General features: G+C 42.4%; 1 protein-coding gene across 2 annotated transcripts in view; it reads right to left on the reverse strand.

Moving 5' to 3' along the window:
* Positions 1–23,611, reverse strand: part of TRIM66 (tripartite motif containing 66) — an 84,009-nt gene that overhangs the window by 24,298 nt on the left and 36,100 nt on the right. For both annotated transcript variants that reach the window (XM_084631646.1, XM_084631645.1), the window contains 7 exons: positions 21,451–21,583; positions 19,846–19,962; positions 15,106–15,220; positions 14,537–14,683; positions 13,949–14,066; positions 10,851–11,740; positions 8,731–8,892 (listed from right to left, as the gene is read on the reverse strand). In XM_084631646.1, the coding sequence (XP_084487772.1) occupies positions 8,731–8,892; positions 10,851–11,740; positions 13,949–14,066; positions 14,537–14,683; positions 15,106–15,220; positions 19,846–19,962; positions 21,451–21,583 (1,682 nt within the window). The remainder of the gene's footprint in view (positions 1–8,730; positions 8,893–10,850; positions 11,741–13,948; positions 14,067–14,536; positions 14,684–15,105; positions 15,221–19,845; positions 19,963–21,450; positions 21,584–23,611) is intronic.

Raw genomic sequence — 23,611 nt, forward strand, 5'->3', positions numbered from 1 at the left:
CTCACACCTTCTTGTGAGCTGTTTAAATAGGCCATCTTGACTATCACTACAAAAGTTTTTTTTCTCCTGCTAATAATAGCTCATCTTAATTAATTAGTCTCTTACAGTTTGTATGGCAACTTCCACCTTCTCTGTATGTATATATCCTCTTACTATATGTTCCATTCTATGCATCCAATGAAGTGGGCTGTAGCCTATGAAAGCTTATGTTCTAATAAATTTGTAGTCTCTAAGGTGCCACAAGTACTCCTGTTCTTTTTGCAGATACAGACCAACACGGCTGCTACTCTGAATCCTGTGAGTTGTCATGCTGTAGACAATTGGACTACTCACAGCGCATATAGTTAGAAATATGCATAGGTCTTTACAAGATGAAGGTCTAAAGTATTTACAATGAACATTTCTAGAGAGCTGAAATTCAACAGTTATATACTCTGCCAGCTACAGTAGGTTTCGTGAGGAAACTTTTTACATTGTATAAGCCAGTATAAAACATTACTCTTGCTAAAAAGGAAAAAGAATAATGAGGCCATCAAACTGCCATCTGTCTTTCCCTGGTGGCAGGAGTTAATTTTTGTGGTTATTTTAACGATGAGGCAACATTATGATCTTTCAGTGCAAAATATTAAAACTCACAGTAAAGAACCGACACATTCCATTCTGATCCATGGAGCTGCTGTCAAGTGTGAAGTGAACAATGCACTGGGAACAAGGCTCATTAATATCCTATTAATTCACTCCCTAAAATAATCATTTCTTTTGCCATTAGCAAAAAATCTCTCATTTCCCTTGGCAGTTCAGCTAGGGTTTGAAAATGTGATGGCTTCAAAGAACAGACCTTTGTTTTATGAAAGCACTATTGCTTTTACATTGCACCCTTTGAACACCACCAAGCATTAACTATCCTCCTGGGTAGATGGTGGTTTCAGGTGTAGGAAAATCTTTAGGGTTTAACCTTTTAATGCACAGCTTGGCACACACAAATAAACCTGTGTCATTGCAAATGGAATTCGGGTTATCTAATAATGAAATTTGGTCTGATGACCTGTGTCACATAATGGCTGTATCCAAATTTCAATTATCCAAACATACTTTCTGCCAAAAATTTCATACCAATGGTAGTTTAAGGTAAGAATAAACAACATGCAAAGTAACGGTGACTAAAAAGTAATACATTATTTAAATATGTCTTTGATCACAGTAGCATTCCAAGAAGGTCCTATGCAAACATGCAGCACTAACACAGAAGGATTCTGAGATGCAAATACTTACCTTGAAAGACTGGGATTAGGATTTGTTAGGATTGTTTTGGCAAAGTCTCAAGGCTGTTGACATTAAGTGTGATTTATAAAGAAGGCTAAAACTATGAACTGCCAATTCTCTTTGCTACAAGAGAAATAACAGAGCAAACGGTTGCAGAGTAATGAACGACTGCTATTAAGTGGAGCAATCCCCATGGCAGCTCATTATGCTAGTGAGGTTAAACAAATGCACTGCTCCAATCCAGTTGTTTAACTCGCCACTCACAGTAGCACTGATAAAACAGTCGATATACATGCTTCCTATTCGTATTTCACAATTATAGGGTATAATCCAAAGGATCTCCTTTACCTCCTATAAGAAAAAATCCAAATCTTTCTTAACCTTCTATCCTAACAAACTGGACCTTGTTTAAAGTGGAGGAAGAAAGATTCCATAGAGCAGGTGTGGTCATGTTTTATTTAACCTACTTTCCAGGTCAAAGCAATGGGTTTTGTTAAATTACCATTCTATGAAGTATAGCTAATTGAATTAAGCATGAACATGTTTGTACTGTGAACAGCTCAACTCTTCATCCAACACACTGAAGTATCTTGGAAACTAGCAGGGAACTATTACAATTATTCATTCCTGAGTACGGACAGCATTCTCAGTGCTGTACTAAAATAAAGCAAGATACGCCCTTACCCTCCAAAATGTATTCTTCATAAACGCTCAAATACCATGGTAGGAAAAAGCACCATTAGACATGTTTGATATTCTATACCTTGGGGGAGCCCCCTGTAACCCCCCTATTCCTCATTTTCAGGTAACTGTGATATTGCATATAAAGCATGCCAAGTGAGGTATCATGGGAAAGGTTATGATCTGCTGAAAGCCATTTTTCCATCTAAATATATATATCATCAATGCATATGAAGTTATGAGAACGTGCTGTACGGTTGTCACTAAAATATGCTGTGGGTTGGGGAAGCACCCAGATACTAGCACCTCCAGAGACAATGCCAAGGAAAGTAACCAGTGCCCAAGCAAGTGTCAAACAACCCATCAACAGCCACTGTCCAGCAAGGGAGCTACAATTCAGAAAAAGGCCTGCAAAAGGCCACACCAGGGGAATTGTTCAACCTTGCCTGGGGACTCAGCAATGCCCCCAGACATGCCTGGACTAGTGTTCTCCAAGCAATAAAATACAACACAGGGGCCCCATGCTTGGCCTTTCTCCTACCCGCACCTACACTGCAAGCAACAAAGACACTCAGAAGACTGAAGACTCCAAAAGAGGGGACTGGCCCAGGTTTCAAGGGTGAAACCTGTATACTATAGGGATTGCAAAATCCAGTGGGGTGAGAAAAACTGCTTAATCTAGATGTGGCCCAGTCTAATAGGACTGAGAGTTTAGACCAGAGGTGGGCAAACTTTTTGGCCTGAGGGCCACATCGGGGTTGCGAAACTGTATGGAGGTCCGGGTAGGCAAGGCTGTGCCTCCCCAAACAGCCTGGCTCCTGCCCCCTATCTGCCCCCTCCCACTTCCCACTCCCTGACTGCCCCCCTCAGAACCCCCGACCCATCCAACCCCCAGTGCTCCTTGTCCCCTAACTGCCACCCCTGGGACCCCACCCCCATCTAACCCCCCCTGCTCCCTGTCCCCTGACTGCCCCGCCCCCTGACAGGCTCCCTGTGACTTCCACGCCTATCCAACTCCCCCTATTCCCCCACAGAACCTCCGCCCCATCCAACCTCCCCCTGCTCCCTGTCCCCTGACAGCCCCTAGGAATCCCCTGCCCCCTCACAGCCCTTGCCTCAACCGCCCCCCGGGACCCCACCCCCTATCCAACCCCCCCTGCTCCCTGTCCCCGACTTCCTCCCGGGATCCCCTGCCCCTTATCCACCCCCCTTACACCATGCTGCTCAGAGCAGCAGGAGCTTGCAGCCCCACCACCCGGAGGGGGAACAGCAGGGGAGGGGCCAGGGGCTAGCCTCCCCGGCCAGGAGCTAAGGGGCCAGGCAGGGCAGTCCTGTGGGCTGGATGTGGCCCGCAGGCCATAGTTTGCCCACCTCTGGTTTAGACTGTGTTCTTATATATTTTATTTTATTTTGGTAACTAAATCTGACTTTTTGCCTAGCACTTGTAATCACTTAAAATATTTCTTTTGTAGTCAATAAACTTCTTTTATTGTTTATCTTTACCAGTGAGTTTGCCTGAAGTGAGTGGTAAATCTGCTCAGGTTTGCAAAGGCTGGTGTATACCCACTTTCCACTGATAAAGTGGTGAACCAATTAATAAATTTGCACTGCTCTTCCTGAGGTACAGTGCTGGGAGCTCCGGGGATTCGGCTGGTGCCTTTCTCTGTGATTCATGAGTGGCTCTAGGAGCATTCATGCAATCCAGCTGGGTACGGGGCTCCACATGCAGTTGTACTGAGTGATAACAGCATCCGAAAGGGTTTGCTGCTTGTCACGAACAAAGCATTGTGAGAGAGAACCCAAGCTAGAGAGTTAAGGGGGCACAGTGGTCCCACATTCCCATGCTATACTTCAGGGGTCCCAGCACAACATGCACATGAGCAGCAGAAAGAACAGAGGTCACCAGTAAAGCTAAGGACAAATGTGATGTGTTGGAGAGTGCACAGCACTTCCATCTGTAGCAGATAAAATCCAGTTTTATCTCACTGGATCGTAATATTAACATGACCGAATTAGAGGCATTCATGTGCATTACATCTCAGAAGAGGTAAAGAAGTTCCATCTTGAACTACCAAGGTGCAGTCCTATCAGAACTTCCAAGACAAAGGTATAAGATACTATGTTTGGAAGTTGAAGCTAGACAAAGTCAGGCTGGAAATAAGGAGTAAATTTTTAACAATGAAGGTAGTTAACCACTAGAACAATTTACCAAGGATGGTGGTAAATTCTCCATTACTGGCAATTTTTAAATCAAGACTGGATGTTTTCTGAAAGATATACTCTAGCTCAATCAGGCATTATTTTGGAAAACTTCTCCGGCCTATGATATACAGGAAGTCAGAATGGATGATCGCAGTGGTCCCTTCTGGCCTTAGAATCTATGAAAGACTACCTGATATGGGAATAAAAGAAAATGTGAAGCATTTGGGAGCATCACTCTGATGAGAAGCATTTGATGGGATCTACCTATCTAATTTAGGTATTTCTATGGTGCCTGTGACAGATGTGGAGCTGCTCTGTAATAATGAATACTGTATGTTGAGTGGATTATAGAGGTGTTTACTGTGCAAATATGTTGGTTTTGTTTAAAAGGGTACTGTACTGCTGTAAGGAAAAATAAGCAGGAAGCGAAACAATGGCTCAAGATAAGCCAATCCTCAGGAAACACATAGGTTGGTAAGAGACAGCGTGTGACAGGAAAAGACTATGGAACACAAGAAGATCAAAAGGACTATAACAGTTTAAGAAGAGACTCTCGGGGCAAGGGGAGGCCAGGAGTTGTTTGGGATATAGAAGCCAGACTGACACAACCGTGCGCTGGGAAGGTCTGAAGAGGGTAGGCCTGTCCAGGTCACCATGAGGAGGCAGTAAGCCTCAAGTAGGATATACATCCACATAGACTGTTTTAAAATCCAAATTATGCTTTGTTCCTCCTGTGAGAATAAAGAACACTTTGGTTTGAGGAAGGCTGTCTAGTTATTATACTCACCACTGGTTACACACTCACAAAGGGAAGAACTGTAAATATGACCATGACTATCACCATGGTATCTGAGCTTCCTATTAAAAGATGCACATGGTGCATCTGTACAATAACAATGGCACTTCTTCCTAATTCTGCATTTTATCTGCTTTAAAGTTAAACCTCTAACTGATCACAATCATGAAGGAAAATGAAACACGTTCAAGCCAAGGAAATGTCGTGTGCAGTTTATCATCCCCGAAATCATAGTTACATCAAAAAATCTTACAGAATTTGCATCTGTTCTCAAATAGATTGCCCTCCCCGGTCCTGTTTGCAAATAAGTAACTCACCAGTATACCCTGCAAAAACAACAGGACCACCAAATGATTCAGGTGGCTGGTAACCTTCACCTCTAGATCCCTAGTTAGAAGTAGCCCACGTTGGTAGTGACTGAAAGTTACCTCCATCAGACAGCTGTTAATGGCTAATGTATAATGAGTTTGCTGGCTCAGTCCAGTTCCCAACAGACAAAAGTCATTTCCACAAAAATCACTAAATCAACTTGCATTTAATTCACTGCCTTGTTGGCACTCTCAGAGGGGTCATGAATTGAACAGGTCTGGAGACAAAACTATCCTTTCACCCAGAAAACTGGCTCCCTCCAGATCAGAAGTGGAGTATATTGACAGGGCAGTGTGGAGAACCTTCTGTCCGATTTGTGGCTAAAAAGAGGATTTCCACGCTCAGTGCTGTATTCCTGAAGGGAACTGCACAAACCCAACATTTATATTACATGGAATAATGAAGATTTACACAAAACACACAACTGTCTGAACATGAATACATCCACAAGCTAACTAGTCTGCAAAAATAAAGGGTAGTCAGAGGCAGACACGGAAAGACAGCATAGCTGACAGAAATGTAAATACTCCCAGACGTGTTTTAAAAAACACACAAAAGGCAAAGGAAGATGAGAGAGCAAGCAGATATTTGAAGATACTGTTTACACACACACACAGAGGCACTAGACCACATTCAGCAAGTACATAAAGTACAGAGGGGCCCAAACAGGTACACTCCTGAACTTTGGGAAAGTGACGGCTTAAATGCCAACATTCATGACATACCATGGCTAGCAACACCTGCTTTATGTAAAAAATATCCGGTGATGGGGCATGGTATAATGGCTTTACTAGCCCTTGTTTGGAATGACCTGCATGACTTACTTGAGGTTTTGCCACCTGCAAATAATGTGGTTATCCCAAAATATTATTAGCATCAGTTTTGTATAGCTTCACGCCCAAACAGATATGATCCCCTATATTGACACACAGGCTAGTTATTAGTCAATAGCCTCAGATGCACACCATAAATATGTTGTGAAATTAAATATGTTGTGAAATTAAAACAGGTGTCTAATCACATGAGCAATCAAGCCTGGCAAAAAAAAACAAAACAAAAAACCAACTTTGGGCTACAAGTCGTTACAGTGGAAATTTTTAACTCTGTTAACAGACCCTGCCTAATTTATCACTAATCAGTTTATTCTGAGTTACTGTTACATTCTAGCTCCACTGGGAAAGCAGTGTGTGAAGAGGGGTGTGTACTAGTATAATGAACTTGAGCAGAATTGGGAAGCATCATTTAAATGGCTAACACCAATTATTACTTAAAAGGGAGAACAGTTTTTCTTTTATTAGAAGAATGTTCATATTTGCCTCCTGCCATTCTATCCGTTATGTTTTAGGGCTCTACTCAGTTAAATAAAATATATATTAGCATTTTACAGTGGCCTCATAGAATTTGTATGTGGAAGATGAAGGGGTCCAACACTCCCTGTACCAAGACAATTGTTGTCAGGATGGAGATCTACATAGAAACGTACACTCAAATGCAGCCAAAAATAGACCCAAACCAGCAGGGTGTTCATCTCTCTTTTTTTCTTACGTAGGAACCAATCTCCCATTCAAAGCAAGATTTAGCACGTCAGGAAAACTGTCTTCCTTATTAGAAAGCTTCCACAAAAACAGTATCCTGCCACACTCTTCCCTTTACATTCACTTCTAAATTATCAATTAGCAGGGTCTTGAGTATGTCATGACATCACTCCCAAAATGGTCAGTTACCATATATTAATAACAGCAACAACAAAGCTTTGTGGTACAGGGGTGCTGCAATCTCAGCCACAGCTAACCAGTACGCCAGTGACATTGAGAAAGCTTAGCTTTCTTTACAAAAAGATTTACACCAGTCAGGTCTGTTAGACACCTGTCATTCTTTCCTCTTTTTCTCTCCTTCTACAAGTACCCTTCTTCTCTTCTCTTCCATTCTCATATTCAGAACCCTCCTTTCATTTCCTCTCTCTTCTTGCCTTTCCATCTGAGCTTCCTTCTGCTCTACACCTAGTCCTTTCTGTCACCTTCCCAAGCTCTTGACTCCCCCTCCTGCATCTCTGACTTCTTTCCATGACTACTGTACCTCTTCACAGATAATTGGGCACTTCAGGAAGCCTCATTTCCTCAGAGACAGGTTTTCTGTTCAGCTCTAGAGAAGACGACAGCTTCTCAATATACATTAAATAAGCCTCAACAAGCAAGACAGTTGTAGAGTTACCATTTATGTTAAAAAATATCAGAGTCTCTGCCTATATGCTTTATTTGGTGATCAGGGGCTCACTTTGGGTCAGGGATCCCAAATTATGGTTCTAGCATGTGCATAAAATGTTTAGGAGTGTAAAAGACCGCTATTTTTCTGCTTAAATATACACAAGAAAGAAAATTAAAGCAGATGTATTAGACAATTATGTCCCTTTAATGTATCCTTTTCCTACTTCCCCCTTTTCTTTCCTCAGGTCACTAAGGCCATATTTACACTACAAAATTTTGTCGACCTAAGTTACATCGGCACATAGCCACCACAGTTATTAAATCGTTTGTGTGTGGGCACACTTGGCTCCTTGTGTTGCCGGTTTGCGTCCTCACTCTGAGGGCTTGTATTGATCTATATTGTCAGTGTGGGGCACGGTGGGATGGCTCCTGGAAGCCAGTCACAGTTGACTTAAGCAACACAGTGTCTACACTGACATTGTGTTTACCTAATTCCATCGTCCATGACTCTACGCTGAGGAGGTGCTACTAAATCGGCGTAGAGGCACTTACGTCGGTCGGAACCAAATTTAAGTGAAGACACTTCCATAGCTAGGTTGATGCAAGGCAGCTTCTGTCAACCTAACCCTGTAGTATACACCAGGCCTAAGACACTCTACAGCACAGTTTATAAATGACACTGGCAACAACCATCCAACCATTTCCAAGATTGATTGCCAAGCATGATTCTATCAGAACGCTGCTTAACTACCACCATAGCTGTAGCATGTCCATTGCTGTATTTATTTACATTTTTAACAGCGATGTTAGACGCATCCAGGTTATAGATGCCCCCATAGACAGTTAACAGGTCATGATTGTAAGATGGCTTGTAACTAAGTTAGAGGTGGATGCAAACTCTATTAGGTTGCAACCATCTTTTTTCATTTCTAATTTTTATTTTTTTTCCAAAATGCAACATATATACCAAAATACCAGATTCATCATAATACATAAAGTAAATAAAGAGGGTTAGAATAAAGGGAGGGGAGAAGAAGCAGCTGTAACCAGCTTTGAAAATTGCCTGGTTATTTGCAAGCCATTGTGCTGACAGAACATAAGCCAGACATTTAAATCCTTCAGCTTGGATGTGAACTCCAGTAGAAGTATCACATGACATTCACTACTATAAAAGTACATGTTCTCTTAAAAAGGATTTTGAAAAGCTTTGTGTACCTTCCTCACTGGATTCAAAGAGGGGTGTTGCAAGGTGCTCTCTGAGGAGGGACTGCTGACAGTGGTTTCTTCAGCTAATGGTTGTGACGGAGCTGGAATAACATTTCTATCAAGAGGAAGCACTGGCTTTTCACTTTCTAGTTCAGCAGAATCCTCACAAACCTATGATGAAAGGATAAGATTTCAATATTTCCAGGAACTCAGATCCAGTAAATGGTAGGAAGATAACATCAGCACACTGCACGTGAAATATTAAAACCATGAAAATTCCTTTTAACAACACTATTGTTTTAAAGACACTCAAAATAACCCAAAAGGGGAGGGGGAGGGGGAGAGAGAGAGAAAGAGAGAGAAACTGATCTCCCTCTTAGGCTTTTGTCTATACTAGTACTTTTGTTGGCAAAACTTTTGTCAATCAGGAGTGTGGAAAAAACCACCACTGACTGACACAAGTTTGACTGACAAAAGCGCTGGCGTGAACAGCGGTATGTCAGCAGAAGACCGTCTCCTGCCAACATAGCTACTGCCACTCATTGGGAGTGGTTTAATGATGCTAGTGGGAGAGCGCTCTCCTGCAGGCATAGAGCGGCTACACAGGAGACCGCACAGCAGCCCAGCTGCAGCAGTACAGGTGTGCTACTATCAGGTCCATAGTGTAGATATAGCCGTAGTACATCATGGGGAAAATCCTGTACAGAATCTACCTTGAATGGTCTAAAATCCAGGTATTCCCACACACTATCTGCCATGACAGCTAAAACCAATGTGAGCACTTTGGAAGATGGTTGAAGTTTACAGCACTTAGGCCTGGGCAGAGTTTACCAAGTGAAAGAATCATGACTGTGGAATTCATTTCTTGGGAGATCTTCCAGAGCTCCCACCATCTTTTGAGTGCATTGTAAGAGCCATCTCTTTGTGCAGGCTTTGCCTAATGGGGTCTGGGAAGCTTTTAGCCATATTGCCCGAGTTGGCCACCATGGCTGCCACCAGGCTCAGTTCTAGACTTTAATTATATGGTTCTGACTGAGGGCAGGAAGGGGAGAATATGGCTCATTTTACAGAATTCTAGTGTATTATCTAGCGTGGTCTCCTGCTGGATGAAAAATCAGCGAACAGGGAATGTACACTTACTGTAACCCATCACCTATACTGCTCTGACTCTGTTTTATTCCCTTCACTTGCCTATGTGACACTGTCATTTACTGATATTATGTAGCACGCATGGTCAAACTGCAGCTCCTGAGCCGCAAGTGGCTCTTTTTACAGTTAAAGTGCAGCTCATGGAGCCCCCCAGACACCCCCATTCTTCATCTACTAGACTGGGTGGGGGGAGATTGTGGCTTCTGCCCTGTGGTGGGGTGGTGGGACTAGGGGCTTCTGCCCTGCAGGGACGGGGATCTTAGGGCTTTAGCCCCATGCCCCAGCAGGCGCCGGCCCACAGGGCAGGTTGTGCATGCCTTGCAGCTCTCAGACTTCTGAAGATTATTGTATGCGGCTCAGAGGATCAGTAAATTTGGCCACTCCTGTTATTTAGCAAAAGAAAGGCAGAGTGGTTTTGTGATTAAGGCTCTGGACTGTGGCTCAGGAGATCTGGGCTCTGTTCCCAGATCTGCAACAAACTTCCTGTGTGACCTTCAGCAGGTCATTTAATATCTCTGTCCTTCAGTTCCCCATCGTAAAATGGGAATAACGACACTTATTTTCTCCACCTTTTGTCTGTCTTGTCTCTTTAGAATGTAAGATCTTTGGAACAGGAACTACTTCTTGTTGTGTATGTACAGCACCTAGCACAACAGGGCCTGGATCTCAGCTGAGGTTTGAGTCCGTACTGTTACATAAATATTCACAAGAAGAAAATAACTTGTACTGTAAATAATAAAGTTTTAACCACCCAAAATGGTGGCAAAGTGATTTCCATACATTTAAATTAGCATATTCCAAATATAAACTCTCAAAACTACCTGAGTTATGCTTCACAACTAAAGCTGCTATCAGATCTGTTGCATTTACAGTAAGTTGGTTAACAACACTGAAATGTCTACCTTTATCCTCTCAGTCTCAAGCTCTGAGCCAGTGCTGACCAAATGCATTGGGGGGAAGGGATGGTCTGGAAAACTTACTTGTTGCACTTCATCTTGGATTTGCTGCTGAACTGGGGCTGGTTGCCTCACTATGTAGTTTATCTGTCCAACAATGGTTTGCTGAACAGGCTGAGGCTGTTTGGCTTGATTCAGCTGCAAGCTTGGTTGCCCTTGAGCCTGAAGGAGAAGCTCCAAATCCTTTTTCATTTCTTCCAGTTCAAACTGGTGGTGCATTATGTCCAAACTCTGTTGTATGACTTGTTCATGAGCGTTTTCATTCTGACTGGCTGGGGGAGGCAGTGGCTGCGGTTGCTGCTGCATGTGGTTAAGCTTCAGCTTCTGAAGATGACCAAGCTGCACTTGCACAGCTGGAGTCTGCAAAGCAGGCTGGGTGTGCAATTGTTGCACATGACCAGTGTGAACCTGATGAACATCTTGTGGGGGAACCGTGTAAACTGGATGTGGAGTCTGCTGTGGCTGTTGAGCTTGCAAATGTTTTCCCATCCTCACAGACACATTATCCTGCTCTGAATGGGATGGTTGCTGTAGACAAGGCTGCATTATTTTCAAAGGCTGAGGTGTGCCCCTCTGCTCTTTTTCATGCTGCTGAACGTTGTATTGCAGTGGGAAATGCAGTGGCGGCTGCTGTTGCATTTCAAGAGGATGTCTAAAATTCTGATGATGGCGGCTCATCTTGTGCTGAAGACGCTGACCCTTATTCATGTGAGGGATGTTGAGGCAATGGGAGCAACACGCTGGTGTAGGAGACTGAACAGGAGGTGGAAACTGATGTGACTGGTTATGGATAGCCTCAAGCTGTGGTGCTGGCGAATGTTGTCCATGATACATTGATGTCTGTAATCCTTGTACATTTCCAAAGGTTGGGACATCTGAATGAGGAGTGTGTCCACCTTCCATTGTTAAGCCACCTGTGAAAGCAGTACAATTACTTTCGATACAATTAACTTCTACCTTCACTTGTTCCTAGCCAAGGAACTGGGATCTTGACAAACTGTTTAATTTACTACTTTATGGGTAAATTCTACAAAGGCAATTTCTTTGTCTCAGGTTCAATTTTGAAATGACTCAAATCCTGTTTAAAAAGCCCTTTAGGATAACTTCTCATTTTCTTCTATCTTTTCCACTAAACAAAACCATTGAGGATACATTTTCTAAGAATTTTGCATGATTTTAAATCCCACAGAACTCCCTGATGTCAATTGGACTCATGATTAAAACACCAGTCACTGCTTTGAAAAATTGCCACTCAACTCCCATTATTTTAACTGATGGATGTGGCGAAAGCTACCATTTTTTACTAACGTATACACTTAAGTTCTCATCCATAAACATAGGCACACGGAATATTTGTTTTCAGAATGAAAGTAAGACAAATAAGTTGGATGGATGTCATGTAGAAGAGAATCATAAAATCACAGAAGACAGACACGGCCTATAAGGTGATCTTGTCAATCCCTCTGAAAGTACAGGATTATTCCCTACAGTATATTTTCTAGTCCTTTATGCAGTCTAGTGTTAAATGTCTTAAAATGGGATGAGGAATGCCTTTTAGATGTTTGATCAGAAGACTGAACTGGATTACTGGAAAAACCTACTGCAGCCAGCCAATGTATAGCGGGTGGAAGGCACAAGATTGAATGTATGCATATATATTATATAAATAGATATACAACAGGCCCATCCTTAGGTCCACCATGTCTTGTGCATCCACTGCAGTGTGTCTGGGGGAAACAAAGTTGTCTTTAAGCCACCTTTGTGCTCCCCAATCCTGACTGTGCCAGGCACTGGTCAGGTCCCAAGACCATCCAGCAGCAGGGGATGACTGGAGCATAGGGATGCCCCAGCCAAGGCCATTCTGTGGAAGACAGGAAGGAATGGTATAGGACTTGCCACAGTGGCTCTTTTCCACCCAGGGAATCCTCCACTGACTGACCAGGTTGATTTTAGGGCCACTGGAATAGTACAAAGCTGCCACTTGCTAGGGGACGGGGGCCAGTTTGCTCAAAACGGTATTTGGCACAAAACAGGCAAAAATAAACCTCTTGATTTGAATTTGGCATTGAGTGTTACTACAATGTATGTCATTTCAGTTAATTGTTTATGTTCAATCAAATATACTTCATGAATAACAAAGGCATCTACAGAGTAACTTATAATTTGTGGTTTGGGTTTTGTTTTAATGTACTCTAATAAATACTGGAATTAACATGCCCAGCTCTTACCCGTCACTTATTTCCTTCTCATAATAAACTTTCAAATAATTAGGACACAATCACATAGCAAACAGCTTGAAATTAATACATCATTACATAATAAGTTGTTCTAGCCATACTGGTCCCAGGATATGAGAAATAAGGTGGGTGAAGTTAAACCTTTTATGGGGTATCCTATAGAATCCATATAAGGTATTGTATAAGGTATTACCACACCCACCTTGTCTATTATGTAATAAAGCACACAAACAGCTTGCTATGTCATTGTATTCTGTAGATTATCATTATAAAATACCATAAGTGTATGTTCCTGAAAATCTGTAATGTCTTCCTGTGTCTTTTACTCCTCTGAGTTAAATGTATATTAGCTGTTCTGTTTTCTGACCATCATTGATGACATTTACACAAAGACACCCCCACCACCACTCTTCACAAAACCAAAGCAATGTCAGTTGCACAGTTTATTATTGTGCAACTCCCATATAACCAAAGGGGTCACATTTTGTCATGACCTTATCTAACTAAGTCAGCACTTACCACCTGGGGGCCTCCTATTTTACAAGGGATTTTATTATGAATCATTTACCATCGCACAGTATTCTGTGTAAGTTCTTTACATCTACAGCATCGGGCACTCTTTTTCTTGGACAGCTGATCTATTGTACATCACAGTGTAATAATACTTGACATTTAGTGCCGTTCAGCTGCTTTGAAGTGCCCCATGGCAGTGAAATAAGGTTTAACGAGACACTATATTTTACACTATCATGCCCTGCACAATTTCTTAACTAAGGAAAGCTCTTTGAGACAGGGGCTTTCTTTATCGGTGTGTCTAGTACAGCTTTGAGCACCAGCACTTATCTAATACAGAAAATCATAGTCATCATGCTGTATTTTTCTTACCTAAATTGGACAATTGTTTAGTCCAGAAAGAAGGGTCCCAAGTGAATCTGATCTTCCAAGGAGGGCCTACTTCTGTGCTACAATTTGTCTCCAGCAAATGCTGTATCTGAAACACAATCTGGTGAAAAATCAAAGAATCATTGTTTCATCCAGTGGATTTAAAATCATTATCGTTTAATGTTGAAGAAACATTAAATCCTTAAAAGAGTCATTGAGTGGGAATGAATTTAGCCCAATATCATAGAAAGTTCCTCTAACCTCGGCTCCCAGACAACATTCAGATTTATGTTGTGCTGCACAATATGTTTTCTCTTAGTTTTTATTTGCAGGCAACAAGAGCCCCATTCTGAATGTGGCTTTCCCCTGCACCCCGACCTTGTGTGCGGAGTGCCCTGGTAGGCTCCTATCTTTTTAGGGCTCCCCGATCCCTGACTTATGGTTCCTGCACAGTTCAAGCCAGGTTCACAAGGCTTAACGACCCATTTCTTTCTGATTCACTATGTTCCTAATTAAGTTACCCTTCTGGATCTTCATTCATTGTACCACTGCACAATTTCCTCTAATCCAGACAGTGGGTATTACTCTTACCAGTTCCTTACTGAAGAGGAATGGAATGCTGTTTTTACTGCACACTGCCCAGTTGATAAAGTTCTGCACATGTTCAAACTGCCGGTTTAAAACCATGATGCCTTGAAGTTGTTGCTCCAACTTCTGTTTCCTCTCGCTGGTAATTCTCTGGTGATAATGAGAAATAATATGTTCTGCACAACTTTAGCCAGTGTTCAGATATACTTACTATATACAGTCAGTGTGCATCATCAAAGGCATTGTCTGGACGGGCACTTGCTGAAAATTTGGAACCTCTTTGAGCCATCAAGTAGAAAGAGACAGCAGAGCTAACAGATAGGTTCCCTTCTTATGCAACAGACACTTCCAAGTTCCACAGGAACAGATGGGAGCTCAACCCTGAAAAGTGCTGAGCTCTGATCCCATTTTAAGTTTGAGAGAAAAAATATTTTGTTTAACTGATACACTATAACTTACACAAGACATATTCTTTCTTCTGGTTGGGGTTAGGATTTAACTTGCCAAGGCGATGTCAGAAAAACTCTCTTGTTAAACCACTTCTCAGTATCACTGGTATCATCCTCACTTACCTCAAGTTGCTCTAGAAGGTCATTTGTTCGTTTATTGATTTCATTCATCAAAACCATCTTGGCCATTTTGATCTGATTTTCCACTTTTCTGTGCAAATGTTTTACTTCAAATAACCTGTGGGGAAAGTATAAATACACCTTCATGAATCAATCAGCATTCCATTTATTCAGCATTTGATAGTTATTAATTACAATGAGAATAGATTTGAGAATTAATAAAAGACTTAGGGCTTGATCCATCTTCCATTGAAGATAATGGAAAGATCCCCATTGATTTCAGTGGAACTAGATCAGGCTTTCAAACACTTCCCAACTGGTCTTCTAAAATTGCTTCATATACACAACACAAGTCAAGAATATTTAAGGTTGGCAGAATTTAATTTTATTTTTTTATAATTTTGATGGATAATATTGATGTTTTAAGCATTTTTATTTGTATCTATTTAAATTTTCAGAGTTGCACAAAATTATGGTTTTTAAGTATCTGTAAAAATGATCATCTATTTAAATTTTCACAGTTGTGGGAAATTATGTGGTGGTCTGACACTAATTATTTAACAGAAGACATTGAGATTCAATAAATTAAACCTTTATAACCATTAAATACAAATTTCCAGCATCGCATGTCAAAAAGTACAAGTAAATATAATTGAATCAAACTTTCATAAGTTCTCAAGCAGCACTTTCTTTATTTTGCCTATCTGTAAATGTCAATGATCATGGATGGAAATGTTTTGGTTTGTGCGTTTACTGACATTTACTGATAAGGATAGCTCAGTGGTTTGAGCATTGGCCTGCTAAACCCAGGGTTATGAGTCCAATCTTTGAGGGAGCCATTTAGAAATCTGGGGCAAAAATTGGGGATTGGTCCTGCTTTGAGCAGGGGGTTGGACTAGATGATCTCCTGAGGTCCCTACCAAACCCTGATATTCTATGATTCTAGGATATTTTACTTGCTTTACTCTTCTCCCTGGGGAACAGAGAAAACTACATCTACCCTCTGCATACCAGAAATCCTCACATGGTTCAGATGGACAGCTGACAACAGAGAGGCAAAAGAAAGAAAAATAATAGTCTCAAATAAATATCTTTAATTTACTTTCAGAAAAATTAATGTCTAATTAATTACTTCATACCACACTACAGTATAGATGGATTTTATATGGGTTTGAGGGTTTTAAAACTGATCTCAACTTTTCCATTAATTCATAGAATCATAGAATATCAGGGTTGGAAGGGACCCCAGAAGGTCATCTAGTCCAACCCCCTGCTTAAAGCAGGACCAATTCCCAGTTAAATCATCCCAGCCAGGGCTTTGTCAAGCCTGACCTTAAAAACCTCTAAGGAAGGAGATTCTACCACCTCCCTAGGTAACGCATTCCAGTGTTTCACCACCCTCTTAGTGAAAAAGTTTTTCCTAATATCCAATCTAAACCTCCCCCACTGCAACTTGAGACCATTACTCCTCGTTCTGTCATCTGCTACCATTGAGAACAGTCTAGAGCCATCCTCTTTGGAACCCCCTTTCAGGTGGTTGAAAGCAGCTATCAAATCCCCCCTCATTCTTCTCTTCTGCAGGCTAAACAATCCCAGCTCCCTCAGCCTCTCCTCATAACTCATGTGTTCCAGTCCCCTAATCATTTTTGTTGCCCTTCGCTGGACTCTCTCCAATTTATCCACATCCTTCTTGAAGTGTGGGGCCCAAAACTGGACACAGTACTCTAGATGAGGCCTCACCAATGTCGAATAGAGGGGAACGATCACGTCCCTCGATCTGCTCGCTATGCGCCTACTTATACATCCCAAAATGCCATTGGCCTTCTTGGCAACAAGGGCACACTGCTGACTCATATCCAGCTTCTCGTCCACTGTCACCCCTAGGTCCTTTTCCGCAGAACTGCTGCCTAGCCATTCGGTCCCTAGTCTGTAGCTGTGCATTGGGTTCTTCCGTCCTAAGTGCAGGACCCTGCACTTATCCTTATTGAACCTCATCAGATTTCTTTTGGCCCAATCCTCCAATTTGTCTAGGTCCTTCTGTATCCTATCCCTCCCCTCCAGCGTATCTACCACTCCTCCCAGTTTAGTATCATCCGCAAATTTGCTGAGAGTGCAATCCACACCATCCTCCAGATCATTTATGAAGATATTGAACAAAACCGGCCCCAGGACCGACCCTTGGGGCACTCCACTCGATACCGGCTGCCAACTAGACATGGAGCCATTGATCACTACCCGTTGAGCCCGACAATCTAGCCAGCTTTCTATCCACCTTATAGTGCATTCATCCAGCCCATACTTCCTTAACTTGCTGACAAGAATACTGTGGGAGACCGTGTCTAAAGCTTTGCTAAAGTCAAGAAACAATACATCCACTGCTTTCCCTTCATCCACAGAACCAGTAATCTCATCATAAAAGGCGATTAGATTAGTCAGGCATGACCTTCCCTTGGTGAATCCATGCTGGCTGTTCCTGATCACTTTCCTCTTATGCAAGTGCTTCAGGATTGATTCTTTGAGGACCTGCTCCATGATTTTTCCAGGGACTGAGGTGAGGCTGACTGGCCTGTAGTTCCCAGGATCCTCCTTCTTCCCTTTTTTAAAGATTGGCACTACATTAGCCTTTTTCCAGTCATCCGGGACTTCCCCGGTTCGCCACGAGTTTTCAAAGATAATGGCCAGTGGCTCTGCAATCACAGCCGCCAATTCCTTCAGCACTCTCGGATGCAACTCGTCCGGCCCCATGGACTTGTGCACGTCCAGCTTTTCTAAATAGTCCCTAACCACCTCTATCTCCACAGAGGGCTGGCCATCTCTTCCCCATGTTGTGATGCCCAGCGCAGCAGTCTGGGAGCTGACCTTGTTAGTGAAAACAGAGGCAAAAAAAGCATTGAGTACATTAGCTTTTTCCACGTCCTCTGTCACTAGGTTGCCTCCCTCATTCAGTAAGGGGCCCACACATTCCTTGGCTTTCTTCTTGTTGCCAATATACCTGAAGAAACCCTTCTTGTTACTCTTGACATCTCTGGCTAGCTGCAGCTCCAGGTGCGATTTGGCCCTCCTGATAACATTCCTACATGCCCGAGCAATATTTTTATACTCTTCCCTGGTCATATGTCCAACCTTCCACTTCTGGTAAGCTTCTTTTTTATGTTTAAGATCCGCTAGGATTTCACCATTAAGCCAAGCTGGTCGCCTGCCATATTTACTATTCTTTCGACTCATTGGGATGGTTTGTCCCTGTAACCTCAACAGGGATTCCTTGAAATACAGACAGCTCTCCTGGACTCCTTTCCCCTTCAAGTTAGTCCCCCAGGGGATCCTGGCCATCCGTTCCCTGAGGGAGTCGAAGTCTGCTTTCCTGAAGTCCAGGGTCCGTATCCTGCTGCTTACCTTTCTTCCCTGCGTCAGGATCCTGAACTCAACCAACTCATGGTCACTGCCTCCCAGATTCCCATCCACTTTTGCTTCCCCCACTAATTCTACCCGGTTTGTGAGCAGCAGGTCAAGAAAAGCGCCCCCCCTAGTTGGCTCCTCTAGCACTTGCGCCAGGAAATTGTCCCCTACGCTTTCCAAAAACTTCCTGGATTGTCTATGCACCGCTGTATTGCTCTCCCAGCAGATATCAGGAAAATTGAAGTCACCCATGAGAATCAGGGCATGCGATCTAGTAGCTTCCGTGAGCTGCCGGAAGAAAGCCTCATCCACCTCATCCCCCTGGTCCGGTGGTCTATAGCAGACTCCCACCACTACATCACTCTTGTTGCACACACTTCTAAACTTAATCCAGAGACACTCAGGTTTTTCTGCAGTTTCGTACCGGAGCTCTGAGCAGTCATACTGCTCCCTTACATACAGTGCTACTCCCCCACCTTTTCTGCCCTGCCTGTCCTTCCTGAACAGTTTATAACCATCCATGACAGTACTCCAGTCATGTGAGTTATCCCACCAAGTCTCTGTTATTCCGATCACGTCGTAGTTCCTTGACATCACCAGGATGTAATTGGCCTGACAGCAAACAAATCCAGCATAAGTAACTGAAAATCAGTTCATATAATGAACTATCTTCTACTGTTACACCATTTAGGCTATGTCTACACTAGAGATCTTATAGCGGCACAGCTGTACTAATGCAGCTGTGCCACTGTAAGATCTCTCCTGTAGCCGCTCTATGCCGATGGGAGAGATCTCTCCCATCGATATAATTAAACCACCCCCAACGAGTGAGCGGCAGTCGCTATGTCAGCAGGAGAAGCTCTCCTGCCAACATAGCACTGTGTACACTACCCCTTATGCCAGTGAAACTTATGTCATTCCGGGAGGTGTTTTTTTTCACACTCCTGAGCAACATATGATTTGCCAACATAAGTGCTAGGATAGACATGGCTTTAGTTCATAGAGCTTGGTTGCCAGGTTTGTTGAAAAAACAAGTACTAGATTTTTATATAATAGATAGTTCTGATCTTTTCTTCTTCTACTTCGGTATTACTACATAACATCAAAATATCTTTGGAAATTGCAGTCAATTGTCATACACTCTTTCAGTCTGCCCCAGTTCTGTAGTACTGAGAAATGGCATCTTTGCCCGTTTAACTGTATTGGTATATTTGAGATATTTAAATCTACCTATTATTTTCTACGTGTAAAGAAAAAAAATCTCATACCTTTAGCTAACACTGGCTAGCTGCATTTTAACCGAAACGGGATTTTTACTGAATACCTCCTGTCATGTGCGACGGTTACCTGTCTTCAAGCTGTTTAGCTGAGACCTGCATCCCAGTTTTTCTCTCTTCCACTTTGGCTGTTACATTTTCTAGGATAACCCTCTGATTCTGCAAAGCCTCTTCAAGATGCATGAACCTGGGAAAGTAGGGAAGTTTCACATGGTTTACTGTTCTGTTCACAAATTAGCCATTCTTCAGGTCATCCCTAAATATTTTTCCTTCTTTGCTAGGTTACAATAAGGCATTGTCGTTACTTAGCAGATTGATAATAAATCAGAATAGAATTAAGAGCTCAGTTGTGCCTGCCAGGACACACTGGGAGCTGCACCAATCCCAAACGAATTTGCCCATTGTTATTTTCCACCTGTTGCTACTATCTTTTATTGGGTGCAGTTTATTATTTCTCTCTGTGCGGCCAGCAAGCTCTGCTGGTGAGCACATAGGGTGTTTAGAGTAAGGGGCTTTCCTCCACAGCCTCTGGATGGCTATGAACCCCCAGCAAGGGAGTTGGAAAGGAACAATCCCTACACTCCCCCACAAAGATTCCAGCTATGCCTAGCTTTTACATGGGTCCTTTCACCCTTCCTCTTCTCTACACAAAGGTTCATGCATGGTCTTGCCTTAAATAAGTGCATGTGCCTAAGACCTAGATAAAAACATAGTTGGGATCAATCTATTTAGGAGAGGAGCAACTAAGGACACACTACAGACAGTCAGAGAAGCCAGGTTTGTATTTCTTATGGATTTATTTCAAAAAAATATTCTTTGCTAATTTCAAAAAATATATATAATGCAAGACAAACCTTACAGGCCATATTACTATCTCACAACCTGAGCTGCTAGACTGCACTGATGAGAAACTAATATTTATAGAAAAATTTCAAAGGGACCTCAATCTGAGCATCCAAAATTGTTCACCTAAAACTCAAAAAGCACCCGTCCTGTGGTGTACATGAGCAAATACATCTACCACCTAAATACAGGCTGCAGTAAAACAGATACGTCATTTTCACTGCCCACATTCACTTGCTTCCCATATTCTTCTGCTTCCCTTCTAACCCCTTGCCATGATCCCACCTTCCCTTCTAATCACCAACTCTCTATATCCCCTGACATCCAACACCTCTGTATCCCACCCGTCCTGTTCCACGCATTACTACCCACACATAGTCACAGCCTCACCTCACAAAAATCTCCTTCAATTTCGACATAAAACTTCCCATGGCGCACACACACCTTCTCACAATCACAGTCAAACTCACAACGTTGACCTCAGAATTCTTTTTGTAAAAATAATACATTATAGACTCTTTAAATAAAAGTATATCTATTGGTGAGATTTCTTAGCTATGCCAAGACCAGAATTCAGGTTAGTCTGATTGTGAGGAACTGGATGTGCACATGGTGGTTGGATAGACACTGGAATTGGAAGGGCATGAGCTGCAGAGGCTGTTAGCATGCATGTCTGGCTATTAAGCTGTTCAGGTGCAAGTCATGTGAATTGAGTTTGGCATGCCTGTTAAAGTTGTATTAACCTGTGATTTCCTTGAATTTTGGTGTCTGCAACTTCAAGGCCAAGTTAACTGTTTTTAGGTGGGGTCAATAAGGAATTCATGTTTGGTACCTGTGTTCCTTGTGTTCGGTCAGAAGGCAGTTGCGGCAAGTAAGGACATCACAGGTCTCACAAAACAGTTTAAGGCTCTCTTGACAGTGTATGGGGCAAAACAAGGAAAACTCATTTGCTCCCCCTTCAGTTCCTGGAAAATATAAGACAGTGGAGACACTGAACACTAATTGCAACTGTGGCACTGCAAAGCTGCCTTGGTTTTGCCTTTTACATATTCCATTGTTGCCAACTCTCATAATTTTATTGCAAATCTTGACGTTGTTCTTAAAGCCTCAGCTCTTGGAGTCACGTGAGTCTTACTTTTTAAAAAAACATAAAAGTTAAGTTTCTAGCCTTTATGGTTGCAGAGCAAAACTTGAAAACATGACCTGAGTGCAGCCTAAAGGCTCAGACACCAGATCACAAAGCAAAAGAACCCAAATTGTAGTATTTTTAAAATCTCATGATGGGAGAGGGGGGTTGATTCATGACTCTGGAATGCTTGAAGTTGCCAATACTGATACTGTAACAAAGAAACTGGTGTAACATGCAGTAAAATAAATATGCTAAGTGAATCCAAAGTCAGGACAGAAGGAAGGAGATTTTTATTCCTAAAAAGGTTTCTGTGGGGTTTTCTCCACACTCATGTTTGGCTTCTGTGTTCAAATGCAGCATTACATAAAACTTCAACAACTTGCGGTTACTATATCTGCTCTTGTGCACTAAAACAGGGTTAGCATTCGTCCCCAAACAGAAGTGATAAGCAATGCACAGTGGAACTGCGAAGTGGGAGGGTTGCATGTATGCAGTCTATACTTGCCTTCCCCCACATGGGGAGGAATTGCCTTAGAAAGAGAAAGAGAGCTTGGGAGCAGGGTGAGAGAGAACTCAAAGGGATGGTGAAACAAGAGTAACAAAGCCCCCTTTCTAGAATTATATGCTCACAAGTGCATCTGTGTTGAAAACTCAGAAACTATTTTCTTGAATCCCAGAGGCTCCAGATAAGTGTTCAGACTTGAGATCTCAAACTTAGTCCACCCACCTAACCATTTTAAGGTTCACCCATCACTAGCTCATAATAGGGCAAAAGCAGTTTACAGAGCACATTTTCATCTGTTTCAGAGTAACAGCCGTGTTAGTCTGTATTCGCAAAAAGAAAAGGAGTACTTGTGGCACCTTAGAGACTAACCAATTTATTTGAGCATGAGCTTTCGTGAGCTACAGCTCACTTCATCGGATGCATATCGTGGAAACTGCAGCAGACTTTATATATACAGAGAGAATATGAACCAATACCTCCTTCCACCCCACTGTCCTGCTGGTAATAGCTTATCTAAAGTGATCGCTCTCCTTACAATGTGTATGATAATCAAGTTGGGCCATTTCCAGCACAAATCCACCTTTTCTCTCACACACACACACACACACACACACACCCCCCACACACACTCACAAACCCACTGTGTGAGGGTGTGTGTGTGAGAAAAGGTGGATTTGTGCTGGAAATGGCCCAACTTGATTATCATACACATTGTAAGGAGAGCGATCACTTTAGATAAGCTATTACCAGCAGGAGAGTGGGGTGGGAGGAGGTATTGTTTCATGCTTTGTGTGTATATAAAAAGATCTTCTACACTTTCCACAGTATGCATCCGATGAAGTGAGCTGTAGCTCATGAAAGCTCATGCTCAAATAAATTGGTTAGTCTCTAAGGTGCCACAAGTACTCCTTTTCTATTTTCATCTGTGGAGACCCAGCTTAGGTTGCAAGTGAAAATAAATGTAATATCTCCATATTAGTTCCACTTCATGCACATCACCAAATCTTCACAGAGTCTGGCAGGACAGGCAGTCTTTGTTGAAGAGAGGCTGACGGCTCAAACAGATCAGGACTAAGGTGTTGTCACAGAACTATGCCGAGGAGTTCACACAGCCCCTGCCCATAACATGGCTGACTCTAGACCATGTTATTAGGTCTTTTATAAGCATTGCATTTTTGGGGGGAGGGAGCACATAATCACATCCCAAAGGAACACCCTTGCGGAGACTGTGTCCTGTGTTGTCACCATCTCTCGAAAATGTCTCTGAAGTTACCAACTCTAGATTAATAGTCTTCAGTTCCCTGTTTATACAAATGTGGATGATAATACTTCCTTTCTTCCACACTTTGCCTGGTATAT

Source organism: Lepidochelys olivacea (assembly GCF_965140295.1).
Source record: "Lepidochelys olivacea isolate rLepOli2 genome assembly, chromosome: 6".
NCBI lineage: Eukaryota > Metazoa > Chordata > Testudines > Cheloniidae > Lepidochelys > Lepidochelys olivacea.